This window comes from Toxorhynchites rutilus, chromosome 3 (assembly GCF_029784135.1).
Source record: "Toxorhynchites rutilus septentrionalis strain SRP chromosome 3, ASM2978413v1, whole genome shotgun sequence".
NCBI lineage: Eukaryota > Metazoa > Arthropoda > Insecta > Diptera > Culicidae > Toxorhynchites > Toxorhynchites rutilus.
The window spans coordinates 214,406,846-214,434,596 of NC_073746.1; the positions used below are offsets into that span (position 1 = coordinate 214,406,846).

Genomic DNA, 27,751 nt, shown 5'->3' on the forward strand with positions numbered 1-27,751 from the left:
CAATCTGAATAAATGAATAAATGAATATTTGGCGGACTTCGAAAACGAGAGCGTTACGTTGGAGGCATATGGTCTTATGCATCCAATATTGAATACGAAAATATTCTACTGATAGGGAAGAATAATCTTCAGAAGATTTCCTGCTAATTGCACTTGATTGGAAAATCACAAAACGAAATGTATTTGGTCGCAGTATTATATGGATAGAAAACCTAGATCCTAGTTGAAGGCAGTTTTGCGATTGGCACGCGAACCCAAATAACTTATAACATTCCAGTAAGACATTCAAGATGCATGGTATGCCCCAAATAATTTTTTGGCGCTCAACCTTATCGCCTGCTTCGCCATAACGTCAGTTGAATGCATTGATGCATTCTCAAAGGCACCAACGAAAAAGACTGAATTATGCCACAAAGCTTGTTCTCTGCTGTAACACCCATCGATGCGAATTCGCTGATGACTTTGTCAAGAGCGACCGCCTTCACCACCAGCGGGGGGAGCTTGATTTTGGTTGCTGTCTGGGTAACGGCGTTTACATTTTCGACCGACGCGCCGAAATCGCCTACTTCGCTGTTGTTCGATGCGGTGTCACACTCGCGAAGGCTCGGTTCAGTGCGAGCGCTTTTCACTGCACCAACATCGCGTGCAGCAGTAGATGACGCTTGCCTCGAAATTTTATTGCCCCTGGCAATGCGTTCGTTTTTTTTGCAGGACTCGAGCCTGCCTTCCTCTTCTTCTTGCTCATCACACACTATGCGAAGCGTCCTATTTATGACGCGGAAAACAAAACACACGATACGAAAAACGAACAGAAAAACCAAACGACGATATCCAAGTTGGATTACCACTGGTGGGGTCCAATCTTAGATCGAAGCGCAGCGAAAGCAAAGTGAACTGGATTGCTCAACAGTCCGATGCCGAGTTGCTCGTTATTGACAGCTCTGTTCGGGAATACACACAAATGGACAGAACAAATGTATGGGAAAATGGAAACGCTTAAAGTTTTCATGAATTTCAACCATCTACAAACCAGAGGAATCAATTGTATAGCATATTAAACAAATCTTACGGAATTTCCGATTCGTTTAGTATGTAAATCTCCAAAATCCGTTCGCGACAAAAATAGTTATTAACGTTAACTTTATTTCATAAAAACGTGACCTGTTTTCTGATTTGGCACCCTTAATAAAAGACGTAGTTCTACGTCAAAAAAGGATCGCCGGATGTGTTGATAAGTGCAGAACTCGAGGAAGGAATTGTCCGATTTAGGGCTGTCTTTATTCTATCATATTTTCTGTATAAAACATTCATTCCATGTAACGGAGAAACATGTTATTTGCAAGTGGTTGAGAAATCTTGAACGAGAATTGTGTCTGAAAATAATCTGATATTATAATGATGAGTTTTGTTAGAAATACTAAGAATTTCATAGTAAAAAATAAATTCAACGGGGACGAATAGAAGATTGGACCCATGAACTTGCTCATAGTAAGAAAAAATTATAGGAGGTTGTGTTCAAGACACGACCGCATTGTTGACGTAGAACTACGCTGTAGTTTGATTCAAGTCGCTTGTTTATAACTGCGGATATTATTTTATAATGCTACGAAAATTTTGAAATAACCATTCTACCAGGTCGCGTTGAAATTTTTTTTTATTGTAGAATCATTTCACGATAATTGTTTGATTATTCATTCTTGTGCTCGCAGAACAATCTATAGTGGAGAAAGTTTGATGCAAAGATTGCAATGCCAGAGACATCAGCGAGTGAGTAATTTGGTCGCGTCCACAGCTCAGTCCGAAACGAAGACATATGATGGCGCAAAACAAGGAAAAATAAGCGATGTTCATGTTTTCGTATCTATAACTATATTGAAAGTTTGCCTTTCCTTCCTTTCCTTGTTGAATTTAAGAGACTTTAAACTTCTTCAGTTCATTCGTCTCTAGCTTGCAAAAAGGCCCTTGGAGAACTCTACTCTTTCCTCATATTACTCCTCCATCCCATTGCATTGAGAAAACCATTCGATCCCTCCCCGTCCAGCTCGCCCAGCAACGGTGTTGTCCAGTCGGTGTCCTCACGAAGAATGAAGTTTGCCTCAGCAAGATCCACTCTTTATACTCTAGGCAAATATTCCCCTTCGTTCTTCTTCTTTTCCTTTGTTCACGGAGATCTTACACCTACGATTTTCCCTTCGTTTCTCGTCGATAAGTTGCTCGTTATTGACAGCTCTGTTCGGGAAATCATACAAATGAACAGAACAAATGTATGAGGAAATGGGAATGCTTCCAATTTTCATCAATTTAAACCATATACATACTATGGGATTGTAATGTATAGCATATCAAACAAATCTTAGGGAATTTCCGATTCGTTTGGTATGTAAACCGCCAGAATCCGTTCACGGCAAAAATAGTTATCAACATTAACTTTATTTCATAAAAACGTGACCTGTTTTCTGATCTGGCACTCTTAATGAAAGACGTAGTTCTACGTCAAAAGTGAATGTTTGAAGGTATTGATTACAAAAAGCAAATTTTGGGCGGGACGAAGTTTGCCGGGTCAGCTAGTAGAAGATATAAAATTGTGTATAGAGGAATTATAAGCGAAAAACTATTAGTTGAAAGAATTAAAAGGAAAGGTTGAAAAATGTATACGGCAATAATACGGATAATTGAGGATGTTGGGTTATGTTATAGAAATTGCACCGATTTCTTTTAGCTAGTCACGTGTACGGTCGTTTATTTTGACGTTGCTTTAGCTGTAATTTATTTTAATTTCATTTTAACATAGTTCATAAGTTGTACATATTTTTACTTACAAAATTCGGTATGCGATAAGTTTTAAATAACCCACAATTTCAATTTTAGTTTCCGTGCACTATAAGCGCTACATAGAATTAAGGAAAGCTAGGTTAAGTTCTCAATAGGTTAAGTTATTTTAGTCTACTCACTATTTAGCATAGATTTTAATATTTTAATTTTCACTCCACAACTAGTTAAGTATAAACTGTATGGTTTGTAAGTATATTTTAGTATTTAAGTATACTTTTAAGTAATCGACAATTCTAGATTTTAAGTTGAATTCACCTCTAAAAAGCACGTTCACTCTGATCAGATTTTATCAAGAATAATTGTGACCAAGACGGGTCTATGGTACTAGGTGAGGCCGTTTCGTCACTAAGTTGGTTAGGGGAGCGGTATATGAAAACAGTACGGAAGAAAGCAGAAGGGGAATTATTTGCTTGTAGCGTGAAAGAGACAGACTGATCACGAGCGAGCTTCGGCACTAGCGTATTGTGTTTTGTTTACAAACAAAACACAGTAGACTTCCAAGATGGCTGAAGAGTGGTTTTAGCAAGTTGGCCCACCTTAGGATATACTTCTAGGCGCCTTGATTGTGACATGACGGAAAAGCGAACGATCAATCTTCCATCTCTTTGCGATTTTTGTTCTCCCTCTCGACTTTGTAACTCTGACGTCTTATAACGAATCGATGTGCCCCGACTGTAGCGTCTGAAGCCGTGTTGCCAGTACCAACAGAGGATTAAATTATTAGAAGGTAACGCAAAGACACGGAAATATCTTGCATGGTAACCCAACTTAAAAACGACTCTTTGATTTTTGGATATTGACGTAGGACTACGTCTTTCATTTCTATACCGGGGTGTGAAATCAAAGTTTCGAAAACGAAAGCGTTACGCCGGAGACCGAGATTTTGAGCGTTAATAGCTCCTAAACAACTGAACGAAATGGTAGGATAAACACTTCATTCGAAAGATAAAATGTCTACGCGTTCTATACTTGTTACTTTCTGATCCAAAAACTTGTTTCAATAGTCTTAAATTTGCTTTCAAAACAGGCTATTGAAATCACCAATCGGTATATAAGCGAGCGCCGCTCGGAAATCCACTCAGTTCAAATTGAACAGCGATTGGAGCATGTTGTCGCTGTTGTGGTGAAGCTCTTCGTTTATCATGAAAGCGCGAATGAACGGTGTCACCAAGAGCCTATTTGTGCACCTTAGGCCAGAAGGGAATCCATCAGGAGGAGAGTGATGCCACAAACGGTTCCCCGGGAAGATCTCGAAGCAGCCGCTACACACACACATACACGCGCGGAATTCTTTCCGTTTGGATGCCATTCAGCATCGAGAAAGATCCGGAAAATAATCTGCCAGTTCCTCTGGGAATTTAAAAATACATTCATGTGAAAGAGTTTATTTGAATGTTTTCTATCCATGTAACACTGTGACCAAATATGCTTCAATCAAGTGCTATTAACAGATGGTTATCGAGTTAGCATTAACCACTGGTGGTTTCCAGTATCGAGGAAAATGTGGAAATATCTAATCGTTACTGAAAATAATCTGCCAGTTCCTCTGGGAATTTAAAATTACATTCATGTGAAAGAGTTTATTTTAATGTTTTCTATCCATGTAACACTGTGACCAAATACATTTGGTTTTATGATTTTTCAATCAATCGCAATTAACCGAATAGCTTCTGAAGATTATTCTTCCCCATCAGTAGGATATTTCCGTATCCAATATTGTATGCGCCCGCAATCGATTATTGCTCAGTCGCCGAAAGTTCCGAGCTCAGAGAGTTCATTCCCCTCTAGTTTGCCTTTCAAATTGCCATCGTAAACCACACCTTCTCTCGATTCAATCACGCACAAAAAGCATACTTAAGCGATATTCTGGTGGTGAGACGCATTCATTTTTCGTGAGGACATCGACAAGACAACATCGTTGCTGAGGGTGCTGGACGGCGAAGGATCGAGATCTGCCCTGAAACGCAATCAGTTTGTTTGAAACTGTGACGGAGCACAGAGAAGCCGATCCTTCAGGAGAAGAGAAGGTGACCATCTAAGCAGCCGCTACACACACATACACGCACGGGATTCTTTCCGTTTGGATGCCATTCAGCATCGAGAAAGATCCGGAAAATAATCTGCCAGTTCCTCTGGGAATTTAAAAATTCCATGAGGAACTGGCAGTAACACTGTAACCATGTAACACTGTGACCAAATATGTTTCAATCAAGTGCTATTAACAAATGGTTATCGAGTTAGCATAAACCACTGGTGGGCTTCCAGTATCGAGGAAAATGTGGAAATATCTAATCGTTACTGAAAATAATCTGCCAGTTCCTCTAGGAATTTAAAAATACATTCATGTGAAAGAGTTTATTTGAATGTTTTCTATCCATGTAACACTGTGACCAAATACATTTGGTTTTGTGATTTTTCAATCAATCGCAATTAACAGGATAGCTTCTGAAGATTATTCTTCCCCATCAGTAGGATATTTCCGTATCCAATATTGGATGCATAAAACCTTGTGCCTCCAACGTAACGCTCTCGTTTTCGAAGTCCCCTAAATATTCATTCATTCAGAATTAATTCAGATTCAACTTCAAACAAATGATCTCTAAATCAACGATAGTCCTACGTCACCCTTGCGGTTATACCATAGATATAACCCACTTTCTGTTTTGACGTAGGACTACGTCTTTCATTTCTATACCGGGGTGTAAAATCAAAGTTTCGAAAACGAAAGCGTTACGCCGGAGACCGAGATTTTGAGCGTTAATAGCTCCTAAACAACTGAACGAAATGGTATGATAAACACTTCATTCGAAAGATAAAATGTCTACGCGTTATATACTTGTTACTTTTTGATCCAAAAACTTGTTTCAATAGTCTTAAAATTGCTTTCAAAACAGGCTATTGAAATCACCAATCGGTATATAAGCGAACGGCGCTCGGAAATCCACTCAGTTCTAATTGAACAGCGATTGGAGCATGTTGTCGCTGTTGCGGTGAAGCTCTTTATTTATCATGAAAGCGCGGATGAACGGTGTCACCAAGAGCCTGTTTGTGCACCTTAGGCCAGAAGGGAATCTATCAGGAGGAGAGTGATGCCACAAACGGTTCCCTGGGAAGACATCGCCACACACACATACACGCGCGGCTATTAACAGGTGGTTAACGAGGTGGCATTACCCACTGGTGGGCTTCCAGTATCGAGGAAAATGTGGAAATATCTAATCGTTACTGAAAATAATCTGCCAGTTCCTCTGGGAATTTTCAAAATATATTCATGTGAAAGAGTTTAATTGAATGTTTTCTATCCATGTAACACTGTGACCAAATACATTTGGTTTTGTGGTTTTTCAATCAATCGCAATTAACAGGATAGCTTCAGAAGATTATTCTTCCCCATCAGTAGGATATTTCCGTATCCAATATTGTATGCGCCCGCAATCGATTATTGCTCAGTCGCCGAAAGTTCCGAGCTCAGAGAGTTCATTCCCCTCTAGTTTGCCTTCCAAATTGCCATCGTAAACCACACCTTCTCTCGATTCAATCACACACAAAAAGCATACTTAAGCGATATTCTGGAGGTGAGACACATTCATTTTTCGTGAGGACATCGACAAGACAACATCGTTGCCTAACGTGCTGGAGGAGGTGGACGGCGAAGGATCGACACATACACGCGCAGAACTCTTTCCGTTAGGATGCCATTCAGCATCGAGAAAGTTCCGGAAAGATCTAATCATTGCTGGAAAATAATCTGCCAGTTCCTTTGGGAATTTTCAAAATATATTCATGTGAAAGAGTTTAATTAAATGTTTTCTATCCATGTAACACTGTGACCAAATATGTTTCAATCAAGTGCTATTAACAGGTGGTTATCGAGTTGGTATTAACCACTGGTGGGCTTCCAGTATCGAGGAAAATGTGGAAATAACTAATCGTTACTGAAAATAATCTGCCAGTTCCTCTGGGAATTTTCAAAATATATTCATGTGAAAGAGTTTAATTGAATGTTTTCTATCCATGTAACACTGTGACCAAATATGTTTCAATCAAGTGCTATTAACAGGTGGTTATCGAGTTGGCATTAACCACTGGTGGGCTTCCAGTATCGAGGAAAATGTGGAAATATCTAATCGTTACTGAAAATAATCTGCCAGTTCCTTTGGGAATTTTCAAAATATATTCATGTGAAAGAGTTTAATTGAATGTTTTCTATCCATAAAATATCTATATAATACATTTGGGTTTGTGATTTGTCAATCAAGTACAGTTAGCAGGTTAACTTCTGAAGATTATTCTTCAGAACAAGGTTATTCGTATCCTATATTGGATGCATATAACCTTGTGCCTCCAACGTAACGCTCTCATTTTCGAAGTCTCCCAAATATCCATTTATTCATTCATTCAGAATGGATTTAGATTCAACTTCAAACAAATGATCTCTAAATCAACGATAGTCCTACGTCACCCTTGCGGTTATACCATAGATATAACCCACTTCCTGTTTTTTATGTAGAAAATCCTCAGCTTTCAAAAAAAAATATAGAGCCCTTGGTCCCTTCCTTCCTTGTTTGTATTAGAGAGACTTCAAACTTTGCAGTTCTTTCGCCTCTACCTTGGTTCCGAGACCATGAAAACTATAAAAAACAAATACAATCAATAATAATAAAAACAAAATTCAAATTTTCTGCAAAGGTGTCAAAGAATAAATTGTAGAACGGTTAGAGAGCTCCAATTTGGTTGATAGAAATATTTAGTTTATTACTAGCTGATCAGGCAAACGTTGTTCTGCCAAATAAATTATTTCTAGTGAATATTTGGGTGTTGAATAAAACACACTAATGTATTGTAAGTGTGTTTGAATATTTTAACGATCTTAAAAATAAATCGAATGTGACCGATAAAAAACGAATTAAATGATTTGAACGAAAGGTTATATGATGTTTCTTGGTGTATTTCATTAACGTAACTGACATGTTTGATCTCTTAAAAGTTAAACGTCAACTGAAAAAAGTAATATAAATTTGTCGTAAAGAAGAAAAAATGAAATATAAAAAATCTATATTTATTGCTGTCTCCTTGTTAGAAAATACGTGCATGTGATTTTCAATATGGCTTAGTTTATAACAGCTTGGTCTAGTTCATAAATTGGAAAACAGCGATACACCAGCTAACTTCAATGGTGCTGATTAATCGGCCTGTTTGGAATCGCGTTATTTTATCGTTGCCATTCAATCGAGGAGTATTCACATCGGTAATCTTTGAAACACAGCCATATTGCTTCCTTTATTCATGGATGTTTTTATTACTCTTCACCGATTTGTAGAGCTCAATATTCATATATGCATATGAGTGATCGGATTTTACAATTCGATCGAAATCGACTTTTACACTCTTAAATTCGTTCGCCTTGTCGCGAAACAATGGTCAAAATAAGTCATCCGTATTTGTGGTTCAATTTACTCTCTATCTGATCGGCATAAGTCCGGAAATAATTCTAAATTGTTGAAATTTAAATGAAAATTATTATTCGATTTCGTTTGGATGCTAAATTTGTTTTGAATGTGTTTGAATTCTAAATTTTGCGTGTTTATTCCACCATAAATCCATTACCATTACTATTTTTGCATCATAGAAATGGTACAGGGAAACTTCGATATAACATACCCTCGTTATAACGTACCCTCGATATAACGTCACTCGATATAACGTACACATTTCCAAAGTATAAAGGAAATTTTTTTTCAATATTTTTTTTCTGATAGAACAACGAATTATCTGTATTGTGATGCTAAAACAAGTTTTGTACCTTCAATCAATCCCGAAATACAGCTGGTTTTGTGATTCCGGATTCTAAATGAATCAAGGTTTAATCAACAGTACGAAGGGAAACATCATGAGAAAGGCTGGCTTCGTCTTCTGATTGAAGTTATTCATTCACTTTACTAAAACAGCAACACAATAATGTATTATAGACTACGTTTGTGAGTACTTTATTATGCTTCGATATAACGTACAATTCGATACAACGTACAATTTTGAAAGTGAAATGTACGTTATATCGAAGTTTACCTGTACATGGAGACCAATGTTGTTTACGTCGAATTGCGTGGCAAGGTTGTCACATTTACTCAACTCGATTGGACTTGAGCTTGAACAGAATGCAAAATTGCGCTTTTTCCATTCAACAGAATACAACCAACAATATGTGGGGACGAATACGATCGAACTTCATTTTGTGTTTGAACACACGCGCAATGTCATGACAATGCATTGCGCTTTGGCCTGGCTATAACTAAAGCTGTGTCGGCGTTGCTCATGATAGTGTCTCGCAAGTGAATGTATTATTCCTCGCACCGCTTTTGTTGATTGTGTAGTAAGAATTGCAGTCGTTCAATCTCTACCTTCGCGTATATGTCGACCATAAATTGTTGGCACAGTATACGATATCTTGAATTGGCGTTTCTTGACCATGTCAAATCACCATATGATAAACATAAAATCCTTCGAGCGCGCCCTCTGTTTGTTTCGTCGCATGTTCATAAATATTAAATCAAAATGAGAAATGATGTTCATAATGAATTAAGTATCTGTGACGGGGTCTCGTTGGTCTAATGTTTATGCTTGCCACTCCAGAATACATTCAAGGCGTATTGATCGTCATAGAAATCTCAACTATTTACTAATAAAAATGACGCAAGTAGTACTACGTTGAGAAGGCAAACCTTGGGAACGTTAGTGCCATTGAAGAAGAACATAGCGAGGGTCGTATGAACGGTGTGTGTCAACGATGAATTCTCGCGTAACTTTTGAAAAGGTCCTATGTAACATTCACATCAAATCGAGAAAAACGAAGTTAAAGACCGGAACATTGTTCCGCGAATTGTTTCAAAATGAATCGATCTTTATCACTACTTTTACCACTAGCAGCCAATAATAACTTTCAAAAACCAATCGTGACTGTTGTAATGTGATTTTAGTTTGAAATTGAAGCCTCCGTGCGAAAAATGTTACATTGGACGTTTTGACTGACGGCTTTGTATATTGGACGAATTACGTTGCACAATGAAAATATGAAAATAACTACTGAACAACGATTCAAACACTTGCACTTCGTGCTAAAAGCAGATCTTTATTGTTATCACTCGTAGAACTGCATTAAAAACGATATCTACACCCGAAAATAACACAAACTCAAAATGTCCAAAGTGCGACTTCGTTTTGTTTTGATTGCTTTGTTACTTCGGACGTATCGAGCGTCAGAGGAGAGTGGCGTCCGAAGTAACAGTTGAGTGCTTAAAATTAGAATCTGTACATTGGACATATTTTGTATCGGTGATAAAAAGGTGAAAAGGATAGATACTTGAACGGTTGTTTTCGCAATGCGTTCAATGATTGAGAGCTAATCATGTGCATCCATTAACTCGATTTGTTTACATTTGTTACTTAGGACCTTTTCAAAAGTTACGCGAGAATTCCAGATTATTGTTTTTTGTGCTTTGGATCTACACACGTGCTTACCAGCTGATGTTTTATCAGGGTTGATGGCAATAGCGTGATTGTCATTTTGTAATCCGAGCAAATGTGATTAGAAGAATTTCGATTACTCATTGTGCTCAAAAAAGCTTCCAGATGCTCCCTGCTTTAGATGAATTGATGTTACTTGTGTATTTGTAGATAGATGTTCAATAAAGCGGGCGTTACGCCATCAGTCATTGAACAATTTAAATAAATTCGTTCTGTTGAAAAAACGAACAACGGTTAAATTATTAGAATATTTTTGACACAAAAATAATAAAATCGCAATTAAAAATAGGGAATTGGGTTCAAAATTTAAGGTTATGTGTATGGTATGAAGTCAAATTTTTGAAAAAAATATCCAGATCTTTTTTTCTGCATAGAGCCACCCTATTCGGTATTAAATGTATGGTTATCGGTATCCTACCGGTATCATATATAGTTTACAACCTATTCTCATACCTACCAAGTATTTTGAGTATAATTTCATCAAAATCGGTCGAGCCGTTTCGGAGGAGTTCGGTAACAAACACCGTGACACGAGATTTTTATATATATAGAAGATGTATTATGGACATCTTAAAAATCACAAACTTCAAAGTTTTTCACTTCTAAAAGATATTTAAATCAACTAAATTGAAAGTTTTCTAACGGTATCCTGTATAAAATTTTCTTTTCAGAATTGTCCTACGTAGCGTAATTTTTCAATTAGAGCCAGTTTAAGGCAAACCAGACCCGAAACAGAGAAAAGGTGTTACAAAGAATCCCTATCAGTTGCAAATCGTTGGGAGTGAATATTTTCAGAAATTGCGAATTTCGAATTTCTAGAGTGTAAGGAATTCGTGATCATATTTTGTGTCTGCCTGGCAATACCACGCCTATTGAATAGATTTTCTGCTACTAAGTGGACACCTGTATTGGATTATTAGATGTGGACAAAGGAAAAATCGGAAGATAATTGCCAAGAAGAGCATTGAAATATAACAACTTTCATGATAAAACTTTCTAAAAATCATAATCTTCTTCACCGAATCTCCCCATCATCTAAATATTTCTTCACTGTAGAGATCAAATAAGCATCAAATAATGTTTGATTGTCTGGTTTTATTATATGTGTGTTTCATTTTTCAAAATGTATTTGACAACATAATTCGTTCCGTTTCCACAAGATGACTCAAGGTGATATAAATATTCGGCGGCGGCGGTATTTGATGAATCGTGAAGTGTCGACATCTTTCAACCAAATATTGTCTACAAATCATTGGGCTTTTGCACAACAATTTCAATTTTTACTGCATTGAGATTTTCGTTGCAAATAAGCACCATGCGGCATGTTTTTTTCTGTTTCCATTGGAAGAAAAGTGCAACCGAATGCTTGTGGAAGTTTATATTGACTCTGCACCATCGGATAGATTTGAGAGAGAACCGAAAAAGTTCGAAGACGATGACATTACACGATCAAGATTGGTGTAAAACGTAAACGGAGCTTGCAGGATCATTAGCAGGAACTCGATAAGCTATTTCTAAACGACTCAAAGCCGCAGAATACATCCAAAATCCAGGAAATTGTATCCGATGCGAAATGAAAGCAAGAGATGTCGAAAGGAAATTTTGCATATCTGAAATGTAACTCGAACGGCACAAAAGGGAACCTTTGCCGCTTCCGATAACCTTTTGTTTCGATCGTTAGGCATCGAGCACAACTTACGTAACGCTAAAAATCCGGATTTTTGACCCCCTACGTAACGGAATTTGCTATCTCTAATACCCAGTAAGTAACGCAACCTTAGCCCCCTCCCTTCTTGCGTTACGTTATTTGTGCACGACGCCTTACAGAACGCTTCGATGCGGATACGCTCCACTCCAGAACAAAACCAAGTATCAAAAATTTGCTGAATTCATTATTTACATTAGAAGATGAACGATTTATTCGCGATGGATTCCGTAATTGCCAGAAGGATAGTTCAGTTCAGTTCTTTGTATTGAGAAGACTTCAAACTTTGCAGTTCATTCGCCTCTCCAGAAAGAAAGTCCCCTATATTCCGCGCGGCGAATGAGGTGCGATGGCAAAGTTTCTCGCTTTATTCTGGAAGCCACCTTACAGCTCCTATTTGATACCGGAATCGATAACATATGAGAACATGACTTCAAATCTCACCAAGTGACAAACTATAGTCACCCAATTCGCCTCCGAGAACACTGTGACTCGAAACATCTCACGTAATTCGCCGCGTAGAATATGGGGGAGTAAAAAGTAGGGGCTAGTACTTTGAATGATGTATTAATTAATTTTATTATTCAAATAAATGCGTTTTTCATGCAAAACAACGGAACGATTTAAGTTACAGAGTTTTTGTTTTTAGTTCGCGTGTCCCGTTTTTAATCCTGAACTATTTGGCCAGCCTATACTTTACTCAACGATGTAATAGTTTACATTTTGTCTAACCGAATTTTAATGTCAAGTAAACTTTCTCACAAATGTATACGGAGTTTCTATGGATAATAGGTAACGGTACTCGGTATAAATAAATATTATTAGCATGGAAGATAAGAGGACCTGTTTCAATGGGAATTAATTCGACCGCAAAGGGTTAATAAAATTATTTTTGAAAAACAATTTTTGATTTTGTTGAGTAGTTAAACATGATCAACTGATTCGGTTCTGAATACAAAATATACTAAAACAGTACGGCTCAGAATAAGTCGTTGTTTTTAAAAAAAGGTAATCCCCAATATAATATCAATCAGAAAACACATTCATCAAATCATATTTAGTCGATAGTGTTTACAACGCAAAAATTGATACCCACATATTTCACTATTGTCGGTTAAAAGCTTATGCTCGACACGACAAAGTATGCAATATAACTGTACTGGCATGATATTAAAAAAAAAAACTTGCATTCGGGAATATTTTCGCTAAATTTAGCACGCAAGAGAAAAACAAATTTCGCTTTCTCACAAAAACTGCAACTAGTCGAAATTGTATGAGTGCGGTACATATTGGTTCGTCATGAACAATTGATTCTCATATTGCCCTCGATTGCTTCTGGCAATTGACAAACCTTTCCGAGAACCCGAGAATGGCACACATTATCATAGAACATTACAAACATTGAAACATCTACGTTGTTTCCTGCCACAACAATAGACATGTCGCATTTTTCCTAGAACGGAAAAAAAGTACAAAAATAAGACTTCTTTCTTTACCTTCATGGCGACTCATTATTTTTCACTTCGAGGCCGCGCGTACGAATACACACACGATTGCAAACGCGCACGCACACACTCGCTGTCTCGAGATATGAGGACACTGTGCTGCTGCTGCTGCTTCTTCCTTCCTTTCTTGTTCGAGTGTGCTGAATATTCCTATTATTCCTGTTGGGCTCCTAATGTCACCGAACCAATTTTACTTCTGCGTTCTTCTTCCTAGATTCTTCACACCAAGTTTTATCCTGTCTTGTTAGATTTTCTTCGGATCAACTTGTTTTTTTCTGCTTGTGGGATCTCGGCTGAAATTTTCACCGATTTTCAATACGCAACTGTTCACGGATGGACTTTTCTCGCCGCTCTCCGACTTTCCCGACAAATCAAAAACGAACAGCGGTGAGCGAGAATTAGCACCACGGGTCTCACACATACAACTGGCAACACGACGCAATCACATAATCGCGTTTGCAAAATTTTCTTCCCTTTTGTCACCGTGATTTATCCCAAACAAGACAAATAGATTTGCTTCAATTTTTTTTAGCTACGACCAACGAAGCTTTCTCGATACAATATGCTTTGTTCGATATATCCGTGTTGCAGCGAAGCCCTACAGGTATTAGAAAGAAATGAGAGAAACTGAAAAATCACAAAAATTGGACGATGAAAAGACAATTCACGGGCCTGGTCGTAATGATGTGTTCGCTCTTTGGTAGGTGATCGCTACGGTTATGAATGATATGGAAAATACACACAATAAATGCTACTGAAGTTCGCCACTTTTCGCCTTTATTCTGAGAAGCAAATTTGTGACATTCCGTGCCATCAGGGCTGCTTTTACGCTATGTGAACCAAGGTGACTAGAAGTATATCCTAAGGTGAGGCCTTTTCGTCTCTAAGTTTGTTAGGAGAGCGGTATGTAAAAACAGTACGGAAGAAAGAAGAAGGGGAATTATTTGCTTGAATCGTGAAAGAGACAGACTGATCACGAGCGAACTTGGGCACAAGCGTATTGTGCTTTGTTTACAAACAAAACACAGTAGACTTCCAAGATGGCTGAAGAGTGGTTTTAGCAAGTTGGCCCACCTCAGGATATACTTCTAGGCGCCTTGATGTGAACTACACGATATTATGGTGACCAAGACGGGTCTATGGTACTAGGTGAGGCCGTTTCGTCACTAAGTGGGTTAGGGGAGCGGTATATGAAAACAGCACGGAAGAAAGTAGAAGGGGAATTATTTGCTTGTAGCGTGAAAGAGACAGACTGACAGACAGACAGACTTACAAACAAAACACAGTACACTTCCAAGATGGCTGAAGAGTGGTTTTAGCAAGTTGGCCCACCTTAGTATATACTTCTAGGCGCCTTGGTGGTGACCATAACATAAATTTTAGGCTGAGGACATAGTAAACGCGGTGCGGTGCGATGCGATGAATTGGAGCTCATACTGATCGCTTCAGATCGCGCGTTTTTTGATTTTTCATTCCATTCCATATGTAAACAACCCAGCGCAAGGATGCCAGATATGATAACACATCTTCATTCTGTAAACAGTTGAATTGTGAGATATTTAATTTGATAACAAATTGTATTTTTCTCAAAAAAGCTTCAACCGAAAATCTAAATTGAAGGTCCAGCAAATGAAACATCTTTTTTAGTACCATTTGGTAACTTTTTCTCTCAACAACTCAATTTCTATTTTTGTTCGATGAGTTCGGTTTGTAGGAGATGAGATGAAGACAAGAGGGGCTGTCCACATACCACGTGGACAGAAAAAGCACGATTTTGGACACCCCTTCCCCCTCCGTGGACAAGCGTGGACATTCCTTATATCCCTCCCCCTGTTGTCCACGTGGACACTTCTCCAGTTTTCGGAAGAAAATCAAGAGAATTCTATATTTTTCGCTTAAATTTAATTTCAAGTTTGTTTCAATTTTCTATTACATGTTACATAGTAACGATTTGTTTTAAATTCATCGATGTTGATATCATCGCGCTGTTCAAATTGTCTAAATATTGTTATGTATTACTAGTTGCGGATCGTTCCACACTCGTCACATACTCACTCAAACGAATAAACAGTATAGTGTCCAAATTCTGTTGCTGTTAATTTAACTGATCCGAAGATTTAGAATAACATTAGTTTACTATTCGCGTTTGTATTTGTATTGCCTGCATTAAACTTTGTGCTTCGTTTATGGGAAGGGATAATGACAATCGATTGGTGGATTAAACACTCTTTGAAAATATAAATTATTTATCAAAATTTACTTCTCCGTATCAAATATGTTTGCTATGTAATTTAAAATTATATTAATTTTCGAGTGGTGAAAAATTTTAAAGAAAGGTTATGTCTAATAATGATTTTAAATTATAATGATCAATTTTAGTCGTACTATCATAGTAGTTAAGTCGGGGTCAGGACTACGTGTTTCAAGTAATCAAATAACACCAAGTCAAAATTTCCATTCTAAATTGAAAGTAATATGTCTCAGAATCCGGATGATGCAACTCGATGTTGACACTGTACATTCATGATCGCGGATTGCGAAATATTTCCTCGTCTTACGGAAATCTTAACAGTTGATAATCTGAAGATACCATATCTGGTGAATAAAGCGGGTGGAGTCTTGGAAGTGCCCTTGAAGCGTTCTAGATCGTTAATTTTAATACGTTCAGCTGTGAGCAGTACTTGATGGAATTCATCGAGACTAGTTGCTTGGTAGAAGCTCAAAATGCAGATTTTCTTCCAGTCCTACCAGAGCCAGAGAACCTCCTTCGTGGTTATATTCAAATGCCCAATATTGTTTTAACTCAACATTATTTTGAATGATTTGCTCTTCACAATTTGCTACAAATATGTATTTTTGTGCTCTCGTAGTCGAGTGGTTATCGTCACACATTATCATGCTAGGGATTTGAGTTCGATTCCCGTTCTGGCCGGGGGCTTTTTCGTCAAAGAAATTTCTTCCGACTTGCACTGAGGTCGCGTGTATTGTAGAGCTTTATACTGCTGAATACATTCAAGGCGTGTTATTCGGCAAAGATATCTTAACTAAGTACTACTAATAAAAATGACGCAAGTAATACTTACCTTGAGAAGCCCAAAGTTCCACTGAGAACGTTAAAGCCATCCGAATCAAGTCATGCATTTTCGTTGCGTTTATGAAACGAATCGTAGATTGAAATGCGTTCTTTCAAATGTTCTTCGATAAAATAAACCCTTATTCCGGAGTCCGGTAGGATTTGAAATTAGCACAATATTGCGTTCTTTCATCTGACCGAGTCAAATCCAATCGAGTTGTGCAAATGTTGCAACCTTGGATTGCAGTATGCAAAAGTTGATCTCGTTCGGATTGTGATCTGTCAAATCCGATCGGGCTCCGGAATATGGGTTAATATGTAGTCCATACATTGTAGCGTTTTTCGTATCCATGCTGCACCAGGTGCTCATGAGCGGTTTCAGACATCTGTAGCGAATTCATTAATTCATGTGTCGTGTACCGAGGATTACTCTTGATAAGTGTCTCAATTTGACTGACATCAATAGCAGCATTGTAATAAAAATCCGCTACAGATAAATGCTAATGAGCTTAAAATAAACAAACGGGGTAAAAAAAATTGTTTTACAGACAACCCACTAGAAGCGTATTACAAAAATTACAATAAAGAAAAACATCATTGAAAGAAACAGATCTCAACAGATACGGCCCGTGTACCGATCAAAGATTTTGTTGTTCGTTTCAATTTTCGGAAAATCTTGGGAGTTCTCGGAAAATAAATACGAAGCCGTTTTATCATCAAGAGCAGCAGCTGAATCGAAACCTGCACATAAGTCGTGATTTTTCATACTACAAAAATTCCAACATTCTTTGTGTCTTTATCCTGACGGAATACATGGTCCTCTATCACCGATTGGAATAAATTAATCGATGCCAGTTCATGCGCGTTCCTTTCAGAATATACATCTCCTGGAAGAAATCCAGCCATATGCAAAATATGGATGTTTGACCGGGCAGCACACTCAGGCAACTCAGTCTTTTATTGTTGAATACAGAGTACTCAGGGTGGGCGTAAAGTTAAAAATATCTTGTAAATATAGAGCAAATCTCATTAAATTTTTACTATAAATATGAATGTTTTACTTAAAAATATACTTTATGTGTCCACGTGGACATTATCTAAACCCCCTCCCCCCTCACCGTGGACAAACGTGGACATTTTCGTAACCCCTACCCCCCCTAAAGTTGTCCACGTGGTATGTGGACAGCCACAGAGAAGAAATGCGAAATAATTGAAATATAGGTATATGTAAATGTAAATCGATTACAAAATCCTTTTGTTTCATCTGCTCATCATCTTTGGTAAAGCTTTGGCTTTGTATGCAATTCTTGGATTACCCATACATGCAAGCAAGACGTGAGAACAGTTTGACACTGACTCAGTTTTAAAAACGAATTCACTAATAGCAAAGTTTAAAACTATCATCACTTTCACCGTAGCGCCGCCTAGATGTAGATTTGTTCGTTAGATCGCCAATTGTGAAGTTTTGGACCGATTAAGAACCGCGATTAAGAACAAAAGGCCAGGTTTATGGGCGAATTCAAATGGACTGTGTTCGAACATCCTCCTTACTCCCCAGACCTCGCCCCTAACGACTATCGCTTATTTCCGGTGATGAAACAGGCGTACGGCGGTCAACGATTCGATAACACTGAAGAAATTCGTGACGCAGTTCATTATTCAAATAGAATACTAATTTAAAACGGAAAAGTTAATTTTCATTCATAATTTTACAAAAAATGTGTTCATTCCGCCTGAAAATCAATTATTCTTTTGAGGTCCCTTACACTAGTAAACGAAGCTCAATGCCGTCAACTCCAAGAGATTGCTAAGATGACCGCCTTTTAGTAGCCAGCATAGAAAATCATGAGCAAAGAAATCATAACCTAAAATTAAAAATGAAGTACTCCGCACGATTCTTCAGCTGTGATTTTAATTGCAAATCGTCAAGAAAGCTTCCAAACATCGTTTGCCAAAGGAAACTATCCAACGTAATCAAATATTACCCAGGGCGCTTAGAAGTATATCCTAAGGTAAGGCCGTTTCGTCAATAAGTTGGTCCGTATTCGTCGTATTCGGTCCCGTTATCCGTTCTCAGAACCTTGAGTTTCCTTCCGGTTTGGCGCTCACTCATGGCCTTGAAACTTTCATAAGCTCCAAATGCTTCTTTCTTCTGTTCCAGGAAATAGAGGAAAACATTCCGGCTCGCATCGTCGATAAACGTCATCACGTAACGACTGCCACCGAGAGAAGGAACTTCGATGGGTCCAACCAGGTCCGAGTGGACTAAATCCAGTAGCCTTTCGGCTCGCGACTCACTGGAAGGAAATGGATTACGTGCATGCTTACCCTCGATACAAGCGATGCACTCTGGGATGACGTCATTTGCCAAGTCGATGCCGTCTGCCATCGTCGCAAGCTTTCGTAGACTTCGACGATTGAGGTGTCCCAGACGTCTGTGCCAAATTCCGTTACTCGGTACCAGCAAGGCTTCCTCGTGCTTCTGGTTCAGCATATACAAGCCGCCTACCTGTGTACCAGATGCGATCACGTTGCCATTGCTCTCGTGAACTTCACACCTTTCGGCATCGAAGACCACCGTCATTCCCTTCTGGCAAATCTTGCTAATCGAAAGGAGATTCGTGGCCAATTCCGGAATCTGCAGCACTTCCTTCACTTCGATGGGTCCTTCATTGAGCTCCAGCTTGACCAGACCCTTCGCGACAGACATCATGCTACCGTTGTTCGCCGTTCCCACTGGATGCGCCATTGGCTGTTGCTTCACAAATCCAGTTTCATTCCGAGACATGTGACACGTGGCCCCGGAATCAAAGTACCACTCCTTCTGGCTTACATCGCCCATCGCAAAAACGCTGCACAAAGCTTTGCCAGACGTTTTCGATGTATTTTGCTTCTGTGGACACTTCGCTGCAAAATGCCCACGCTTCTTGCAATTGTGGCACGTGTCGTCCTTCATGGCCGCACCATTTTTGCTTCCACGCCGTCTTGAACTTGAATACAACGCTCCGTCCCCACCGGCGATTTTGGGTCCGTTCTGCAGCTTCACATCTTGCAAAATTTTTGCTTTCACCGTGTCCGACGTCAACGCAGTGCCGGATGCCTCGAGCCCCATAATCATGGGTTCGTAATGGTCCGGAAGCCCCATCAGCAACAACGCAGCCAGCCATGAGTCGTCGACCTTGAATCCGATTCCCGCAAGTTTGTGTGCCGTGGACATCAATTCATCGACGTACGACCCCACGCTGCCGTATTCGTCCAACCGAATCGACGTTAGCTTTCTCAGCAACCCGATTTTCCGTGTCAGACCATTGTCCTGGAAAGCATTCCGCAGCTTCTCCCAAGCTTCCTTGGCGTCCTTCGCGTCCTGGACCAGACTGTAGTTGGTCGTCTCCAGACTCAAACAGATCGTGGCCATCGCTCGTAAACTCGTTTCCGCGTCGACTTGCTGTCCTTCCGGCGGCGACACAGCGTTCCATGATCCCTCGCGGATGAGCGTCATCTTCATAGCGAACGCCCACGTGGTGTAATTTTCTCGTCCCTTGAGCCTCTCGATAAACGGTAACGAAACTCCGGTGATTCGTCCGCTCCCAGCAGCTTGTACTCCAGCAGCAGGAACTCCAGCACCGTTTCCATTGCCGTCTCCTCCGTGGCTCATCTTGGGTTGACTAATTACTTTAAAAAAATCTTCTTTCTTCCGGCTATGACCTGTCCTGGGCCCATAACCTTTTGCGGATAAAAATGTAAAACTAGACCGTTCAGGTTGGGTGTTAGAAGACTAATGAAAATTTTATTCAAATCAACAAACTACGTTGCTACGTTATATATAACAGAAGTACATTTCGTTGGTTACAGTTTAGGCAATGTCTACTGCGATCACAACAAAATCAGACTATATAACGCACACCAACAAACCACCGCATTCGTGAAACTGAAAACGTTTTTTTTATTACAGAGTCAGTTTGACACTGACTCAGTTTTAAAAACGAATTCACTAATAGCAAAGTTTAAAACTATCATCACTTTCACCGTAGCGCCGCCTAGATGTAGATTTGTACGTTAGATCGCCAATTGTGAAGTTTTGGACCGATTAAGAACCGCGATTAAGAACAAAAGGCCAGGTTTATGGGCGAATTCAAATGGACTGTGTTCGAACATCCTCCTTACTCCCCAGACCTCGCCCCTAACGACTAACGCTTATTTCCGGTGATGAAACAGGCGTTCGGCGGTCAACGATTCGATAACACTGAAGAAATTCGTGACGCAGTTCATTATTCAAATAGAATACTAATTTAAAACGGAAAAGTTAATTTTCATTCATAATTTTACTTTTAAAAATGTGTTCATTCCGCCTGAAAATCAATTATTCTTTTGAGGTCCCTTAAACTAGTAAACGAAGCTCAATGCCGTCAACTCCAAGAGATTGCTAAGATGACCGCCTTTTAGTAGCCAGCATAGAAAATCATGAGCAAAGAAATCATAACCTAAAATTAAAAATGAAGTACTCCGCACGATTCTTCAGCTGTGATTTTAATTGCAAATCGTCAAGAAAGCTTCCAAACATCGTTTGCCAAAGGAAACTATCCAACGTAATCAAATATTACCCAGGGCGCTTAGAAGTATATCCTAAGGTAAGGCCGTTTTGGCAAAAAGTTGGTTATGTAGGATATGAAAACAGAACGGAAGAAAGCAGAAGGGGACTTATTTGCTTGAAGCGTGAAAGAGACAGACTGATCAGGAGCGAGCTTCGGCACTAGCGTATTGGGTTTTGTTTACAAACAAAACACAGTAGACTTCCAAGGTGGCTGGAGAGTGCTTTTAGCAAGTTGGCCCACCTTAGGATATACTTCTAAGCGCCTTGATATTAACATATATGCGTGGAAACACACTAGACGGCTCACCCGCGCGATTTTCGCAATGACAAGTCGCAGCAGGAACTTGAAGTAAAACACATTAAGCGGCTCTCGGCTTATTATATTTTAGACGGATGCAAGACGAGTCTATGATACAAGGTACAACTGTTTGAATAGTAAGCGGATGAGAGATGCGGTATATAAAGACAGAATGGTGGAAAACGGAAGAGGGGATGTTTACCTGAGCAAGAGGGAGAGAGAAGTTGATCACAAACGTCTAAAATATTGCATTTCTCGACAATTTGGATGGAATTCGAGTATCCGCAGCTACATGACCGCAGAATGATTTTCACGTATTGGCTCACCTGAGAGTACATTTCTTATTGCCTTGCTTTATTTACACCTATCAAAAGCGCATAAACACTAATACTCCCACAAAACCGTTGCGGCGCATCATCTCCATCGACCCACCGCAGCGTATGAGGAACCTTACAACAGTGATATTGGAACCGCACACACCCGCCCCGCCTTATGTGTTTTATCTCATTCACATTTCATTATCGAGGCCCCGCGGCGATCTGTCATTGCAAAATCCGCGCGGGAGAGCCGTCCAGTGTGTTCTTACGCTATGACTCCAAACCTCTCCAAACATTAAACAATACGTGAGCCCCCTAAGCGCGAGCCCTGTTTTATGCTGCCTACGATCAATTTGCATTGGATGGGATAGGATTGCAAGAGCCCCGGTCAACATAGATTCATTCATGTTTTTATGGGCAGGTTATTTGAACCGTTTGCCAACGTTAAGGCCCATTTATACGTTGCTAGTAGCTGACTTCACAACGAGCAGCTACTGACCCGGTGAACTCGCTTGACAAATGGTTGACTCGCCTTGTCCGTTCACACAATGTGAGCTGCTGACAAGAAACTAGATACTAAGTACGGGTTTACCAGAGATGCCAGACGATTTTTCAAATGTCCATCAAATAGTCAGAAACAGCAATCAGGTCCGAATTTGACAGATGATTGATCCGAAATCAACTTATTTATTGGCTGTTTTCGGCTTAGGTTTTCAGTTGAATTTATCATTACACAATTTTAAATTTTATCGCGAGACACACGCTGGCCGTGTTTACAAATACTTTGTGCTGAATTTCTTTGAACTGAGGGTACTATCCGAAAAAAGCAGAAAGAAAAAAGGATTCGGGCCAGGAATTGGATGCAAAGAAAAGGAGTAACAAATACAATACTGGAGTAACTCCACGATGATGATCCCCGAGAGTACAGAGCAGTGTTGGAAATAACACCTGAAAAAGTGAAAAAACTGTTGGATTTAATTGCTCCACAAATACAACGCCAATATACACTCATGAGTGAAACTAGAAATGATGTGCCTTTCTTCTGGAATATGGAATATATATCAGATTATTGTCGCTATTTTTTAGAACCTCGAAAGCATCCATAGCTTAATTAATTCCGAAAGTATGTGGTGCTACAAATGGCAGTCTAAAAGATTTTTCAAAATTTGATTTACTTCGCGTTGACAGCAGCTTCGTGTACCAATTTGTGAAATGAAAATGATAGTAGATTCGCCGGAGGAATAAATACGTCTCAAAAACTAAAATAATGAATGAAAATATACTTTTTTCAAATCGAATATGTATTCTGTTTCTTAGAACAATACTTTTTTTTGCAAGTTGTGAGTGAATTTTGAATGAAAATTGTGCCCGATGATGATTTTATATTTAGATTCCCAATAAAACTGTCTCAATAAGAAAACGTGCCCCGCCAGTGTGCCAAACAAAATAACAACGATTCCGTTTAGAAACTATTAGGGTTTTATTTGTTTTTCCAATATTTTTCAAGTCTATAAATATCTTCGCATATTTTCAAATATCTTAAAAATAGAGACATTTGTTTACATTTGGCATCCCTGATTCGAACGCTAAATTCTGTTTTTTGACGTTTTGAGGGATGCGAGTGCGAGTAAATTCAAAAAACTTTGAAGTAGCTCGCACGCCGAATCACACATGACACTAACTGGCATGATGTGTTCACACGGTGTGAGTAGCTGCACTGCAGTAACTGACTAGATCGACTCGTATGCTTACTCGCACCGTCTGAACCCGGCTTTAAGCCCGTTTCAAAATACAGCACCTTATTTTTGATCCGTGAAGTGTTTTGGCGGAAGGAATAAAAGAATGGAAAATAAATGCATCGGTACATTCCGTTTTTAACGTCTTGAACAAAACTGTTATACAGCAAAATCATAATATGGGAATCAAACATTTATGGAATTTACTTACGCCACATTGCGACAAAAAACCTCTGTTTGAGTTAAACAACAAAGCCGTTGCAATCGATTTATCCGGATGGGTCTGCGAAAGTCTTAACGTGGTAGATTACTTTGTCCATCCACGGTTTTATTTACGGTGAATATGATTTTAACTATATAAATACGAGTATTGAAACATTCCCTTTTTTTTTTTTATTAGAAACCTGTTCTTCCGCACTTGCTACTTACTGCAAACAGGAATAATTCCCGTGTTTGTTCTGGAAGGGGCGGCTCCTCCCTTGAAGTATGGAGTTATCATCAAAAGGAACCAGATCCAATTCCGAGGAGCTCGGCCCAAAAAAACAGTTTCCTGTGACAAGGAAAACGGCGGTACCAGTCAGAACAGTCAAGGAAAAGCTGCAACGGAACAAAAGCGTAACCGTTTCCATCATGTGCTGAAACAGTGTGAGGAGTTGCTGAGTACTATGGGCCTCACTTGTGTCCAGGCACCAGGAGAGGCTGAAGCACTATGCGCGTATCTCAATAGTGATAATCTTGTTTATGGTGTGGTAAGCCAAGATTCGGATTGTTTCGCCTATGGTGCAGTCCGGGTTTTTCGAAACTTCTGCGCCACTCAAAACGGCGGCTCGGTCGATATTTATGATTTGGAAAAGATCCGAAAGGTGATGGATTTTGGACAACAGAAAATAATCGCCATGGGACTATTTTTAGGGTGTGATTATTGTCCCGAAGGAGTACCCGGCGTGGGACGAGAGGCTGTTAATAAGTTGCTAAATTGTTATGGTAGTAACGAAATACTGAAAACAATAAGAACCTGGAGAAAAACGGCCGACAGACTAACGGATTTGGAAGTGAAAGTCGAGGATAAGAACACTTGCTCGGATTGTGGCCACCATGGGAAATCCATCGCTCACCGTCGAAGCGGCTGTCAGGATTGCAGAACGAAAAGCGGATGCGATGAATCCAGATGGAAAAACCAACGTCTTCAGATCAAAGCAGAGCTGGACATAAAACGAAAGTCGTTGCAAAACCCAGACTTCCCATCAGAAGCAATCATAGATGAATTCTTGGTTCGTCCGTGTGAACTCCCGGCGTTGGATCTCAAATGGAAGCAACCAAATCTCGTTAAATTTATCGTTTGTATTAATATCGGCTCGAATCCTCTATACCGAATAAAACTATGTTATTTTCCATTGCAGCGAAATATGGGAAACTTACTGCAATGGGATGAAATCTACTGCTTTCAGAAGCTGCTTCCATTATTCACCAGATGGCAAATTATAACTTTGAGTCGGAGTCCAGCTGGGAAAGTGAGTATCATGCTCGAACCGAATTATATTAAAAAGAAACGCTCCCCCAAAGGGGTTGCCAGCTATGAAATAATCTGGAAAGACGAGAATTCGCTGTTCACCGGACTGATTGGAAATGAACAGATCCAATCGTTCTTAAGCGTTTCGGGAAATACAGAGGAAATGCTGTGGAGTACAATAGAACCGCAAGATCTGGTAGAGTTGGCCTATCCGTCATTGGTTGAATCGTTTTTAGCAACAAAAACTAAATCGAAAAAGAAAACTGCGAGAGAAAAAAAGAGGAAAGAAATTACCGAAAAGATTCCATCCAGTAATGGCAAACAAACTCAGTTAGAGCAATTTTTGGAGACAATCAACGACGAAATTGGTGAAATCGCGAGTTGTGATTCTGAGGTGAATGAACTTGGCAGTGGAATTCATTTAAAATCGGTTACAAATCCGAGTGAAGATGTTGAATCAGGTGATTTTTACATAATTCGAAATGCTGTTAGATACTGTTTAGAATATATTCTACAGACGACGATAAGGACATAAGCTATTCAGTTTATTTAGATCGAATAGCTAATGAATCACCGGATGATGCGAATGATTTCGATATGTCGGCGTTAATTGACCGTGTTTGTGATCCTAACTATGGTAAGATCTCTACGCAGCAAGATATCGTTGAACCCCGCCTGGGAGTAGAGGAACTATTAGCCATGAGTGTCCGAATTGATGATCTGGATGACCACGAAGAGGATACCAATGTGGAAAGAAGACTTCTATTAAAGGAAGACATTGTTTCCCATGTAACGGACGTGTGTGATATATCAGTGCTCAATGCGTCATCCAGTCGTCCAAGAAAGAGGAAAAGCTTCTTTTTTGAACCCCTCGACATACCACCTCCAGAATTACAGGATAATTTCAAAGAAATGGATATGTTCGAATGCTCGTTGATGCTCAAGGACCGAGTGGTGATGCCAACGGTCGATCAAATGAATCAAACAATAGTATATGACATAGATTTCTAAACAGGCAATATATTGATCGATATTCATTCCTTCGAAATTATGGTTTCGGATCGTGTGGAAGTTTGAATCCAACCATATCGGCCGTCTCGCGAACGCTCCTCTCGCCCCGACCAGTATAATGCGCGTTGATCTCCTTCAGCTTTCGAATGGATTCAAGGTAACATAAATACGTTTCCCCTATGAACTGTACTTCCTCTCTTGCTCTACAATGTTGCTGTTGTGTGGTTTCAAACTTTCTAAATTGTGAACTGATGTACTTAGCAGGAAGCGAATTCATAAAATTTTCTTCGGAGCTATTTCTTCTGATTTCGGCTAATAGATTTTTCATTAATTTACCGCCCGCTTTAGTTGTGGCCATGTTTTTCAGGTTGAAATTTTCTGGTTATGAACTCAATGTCTTCTTCGTTATATTGCGGTTCGTCAGTTTCCCAAAAGTGCTGATCTTTATCTCTGAGCGCCGCTTTGTCAAAATAGTGCAGAGAAGTGTCGTTGAAAATTTCCTTGAATTTGAAATTATTTTCAATTTTAATTTCTATACAATGATCTTTTACGTTTAAGATGAATGGAATATTTTTTCTCAACAATCTCTGAGGGTTTTTACTGACGATTTCCTCGAAACTGTTTCCTATTAAAAATACGTTTTGTAGAAATTCTAATTTCCAGTTCCGCCAAAGCAAGTTATTGCTTATCTGTTTAGGACAATGGGGCAAGTAGAATAAAGTCTTCTCTTCCGCGATATATTTTCCTTCGAGATTTTCCTCCAAAACTATTCCATCCAACTGCTCAAGTATTTGCCCCTCTTGTCGGCTGAGAATAGGATCGTAATATCGGATTTTTCCTTTAATATTCAATTCTCTTTGCAAACAGCGCACAAAGGCTAATTGGAAACGAGATATTACACATTCGGATAGTTTTCCGATTCCTAGACAGATTATTGCCTTTATATTCGCTCGTTCAAGTGGTGTAAGAAGTCTGTCGATATTCGCCTTGAAGAAAGCAGATGTTACCAAATCGCTCTCAGCCTCAGATAGTTTCCTAAAATTAATAAAAGTCCAAGTTTATATTACAAACGCATAATATATTATTTTCTAAAGCTAAAATTCACCGTAAAAAAATATTTATGTCTATATTGTGATCCTCTGTTGTAGCCCCGTTGGTTGATTGTGATTCAAAATTTGTTAATCGTTTCACTGGTCGGTTTACATAATTTTTATTTCTCGAAGAAACCAAAATAAAACCATCCGAGTCACAAGTTGGAGTGTGTTGTTTTGACATTTTGTCCGTAATACGCGCGGCATGGGGAATTTGTACTAGGAAGCGCACATAACGGTGTGTTTGCTAACTTTCCGAATGATGTTTTATCACCGCTATATTGCATTGTACAGAAAATTACTGACGTATACAATGCGGGTTGCAAACTGGGATGCAAGGTGAGAAGGTATCAGGGATGCCAGGTGATTTTTTTTTCAAATGTCTTCAAATGGTTCGAAAAAATCTAAGTGGTGCGGACTCAGTCCACTTAATTTTCAAGCAAATTCATGCATGTTTTCAAGCGATTTCTTGCAATAAATTTTCAGACCACCAGAGATGCCAGATTTACAAATATGTTTGTAAATTTACAGACATATCTGTAAAAAACTTATTTTTGTTGT

The 27,751-nt window shown here is 39.2% G+C and overlaps 4 protein-coding genes across 4 annotated transcripts in view; 1 reads left to right on the top strand and 3 right to left on the bottom strand.

Annotated features, from left to right (window-relative positions):
* The window catches only part of LOC129775661 (E3 ubiquitin-protein ligase KCMF1), a 45,969-nt gene extending 31,670 nt beyond the window's left edge, over positions 1–14,299 (bottom strand). The window contains exon 1 of the mRNA XM_055780650.1: positions 13,555–14,299. Coding sequence (XP_055636625.1) covers positions 13,555–13,570 — 16 coding nt within the window. The 5' untranslated portion in view covers positions 13,571–14,299. The remainder of the gene's footprint in view (positions 1–13,554) is intronic.
* An 8,519-nt stretch (positions 14,300–22,818) lies between these two features.
* Positions 22,819–27,140, top strand: LOC129778946 (flap endonuclease GEN-like). The gene is made up of 4 exons (XM_055786140.1): positions 22,819–23,915; positions 23,979–24,915; positions 24,979–25,549; positions 25,606–27,140. The coding sequence occupies exons 1-4, from the start codon at positions 23,758–23,760 to the stop codon at positions 26,097–26,099; spliced, it is 2,160 nt and encodes a 719-aa protein (XP_055642115.1). The 5' UTR covers positions 22,819–23,757; the 3' UTR covers positions 26,100–27,140.
* On the bottom strand, positions 26,089–26,457 carry LOC129778948 (protein FMC1 homolog). The gene has a single exon (XM_055786142.1). It carries the CDS (start codon positions 26,455–26,457, stop codon positions 26,137–26,139), a length of 321 nt encoding a protein of 106 aa, XP_055642117.1. The 3' UTR covers positions 26,089–26,136.
* LOC129778947 (SRR1-like protein) lies at positions 26,444–27,457 on the bottom strand. Its single transcript, XM_055786141.1, has 2 exons — positions 27,205–27,457; positions 26,444–27,134 (listed from the first exon to the last, which is right to left on the bottom strand). The coding sequence occupies exons 1-2, from the start codon at positions 27,372–27,374 to the stop codon at positions 26,444–26,446; spliced, it is 861 nt and encodes a 286-aa protein (XP_055642116.1). The 5' UTR covers positions 27,375–27,457.
* Positions 27,458–27,751: the final 294 nt, after the last annotated feature.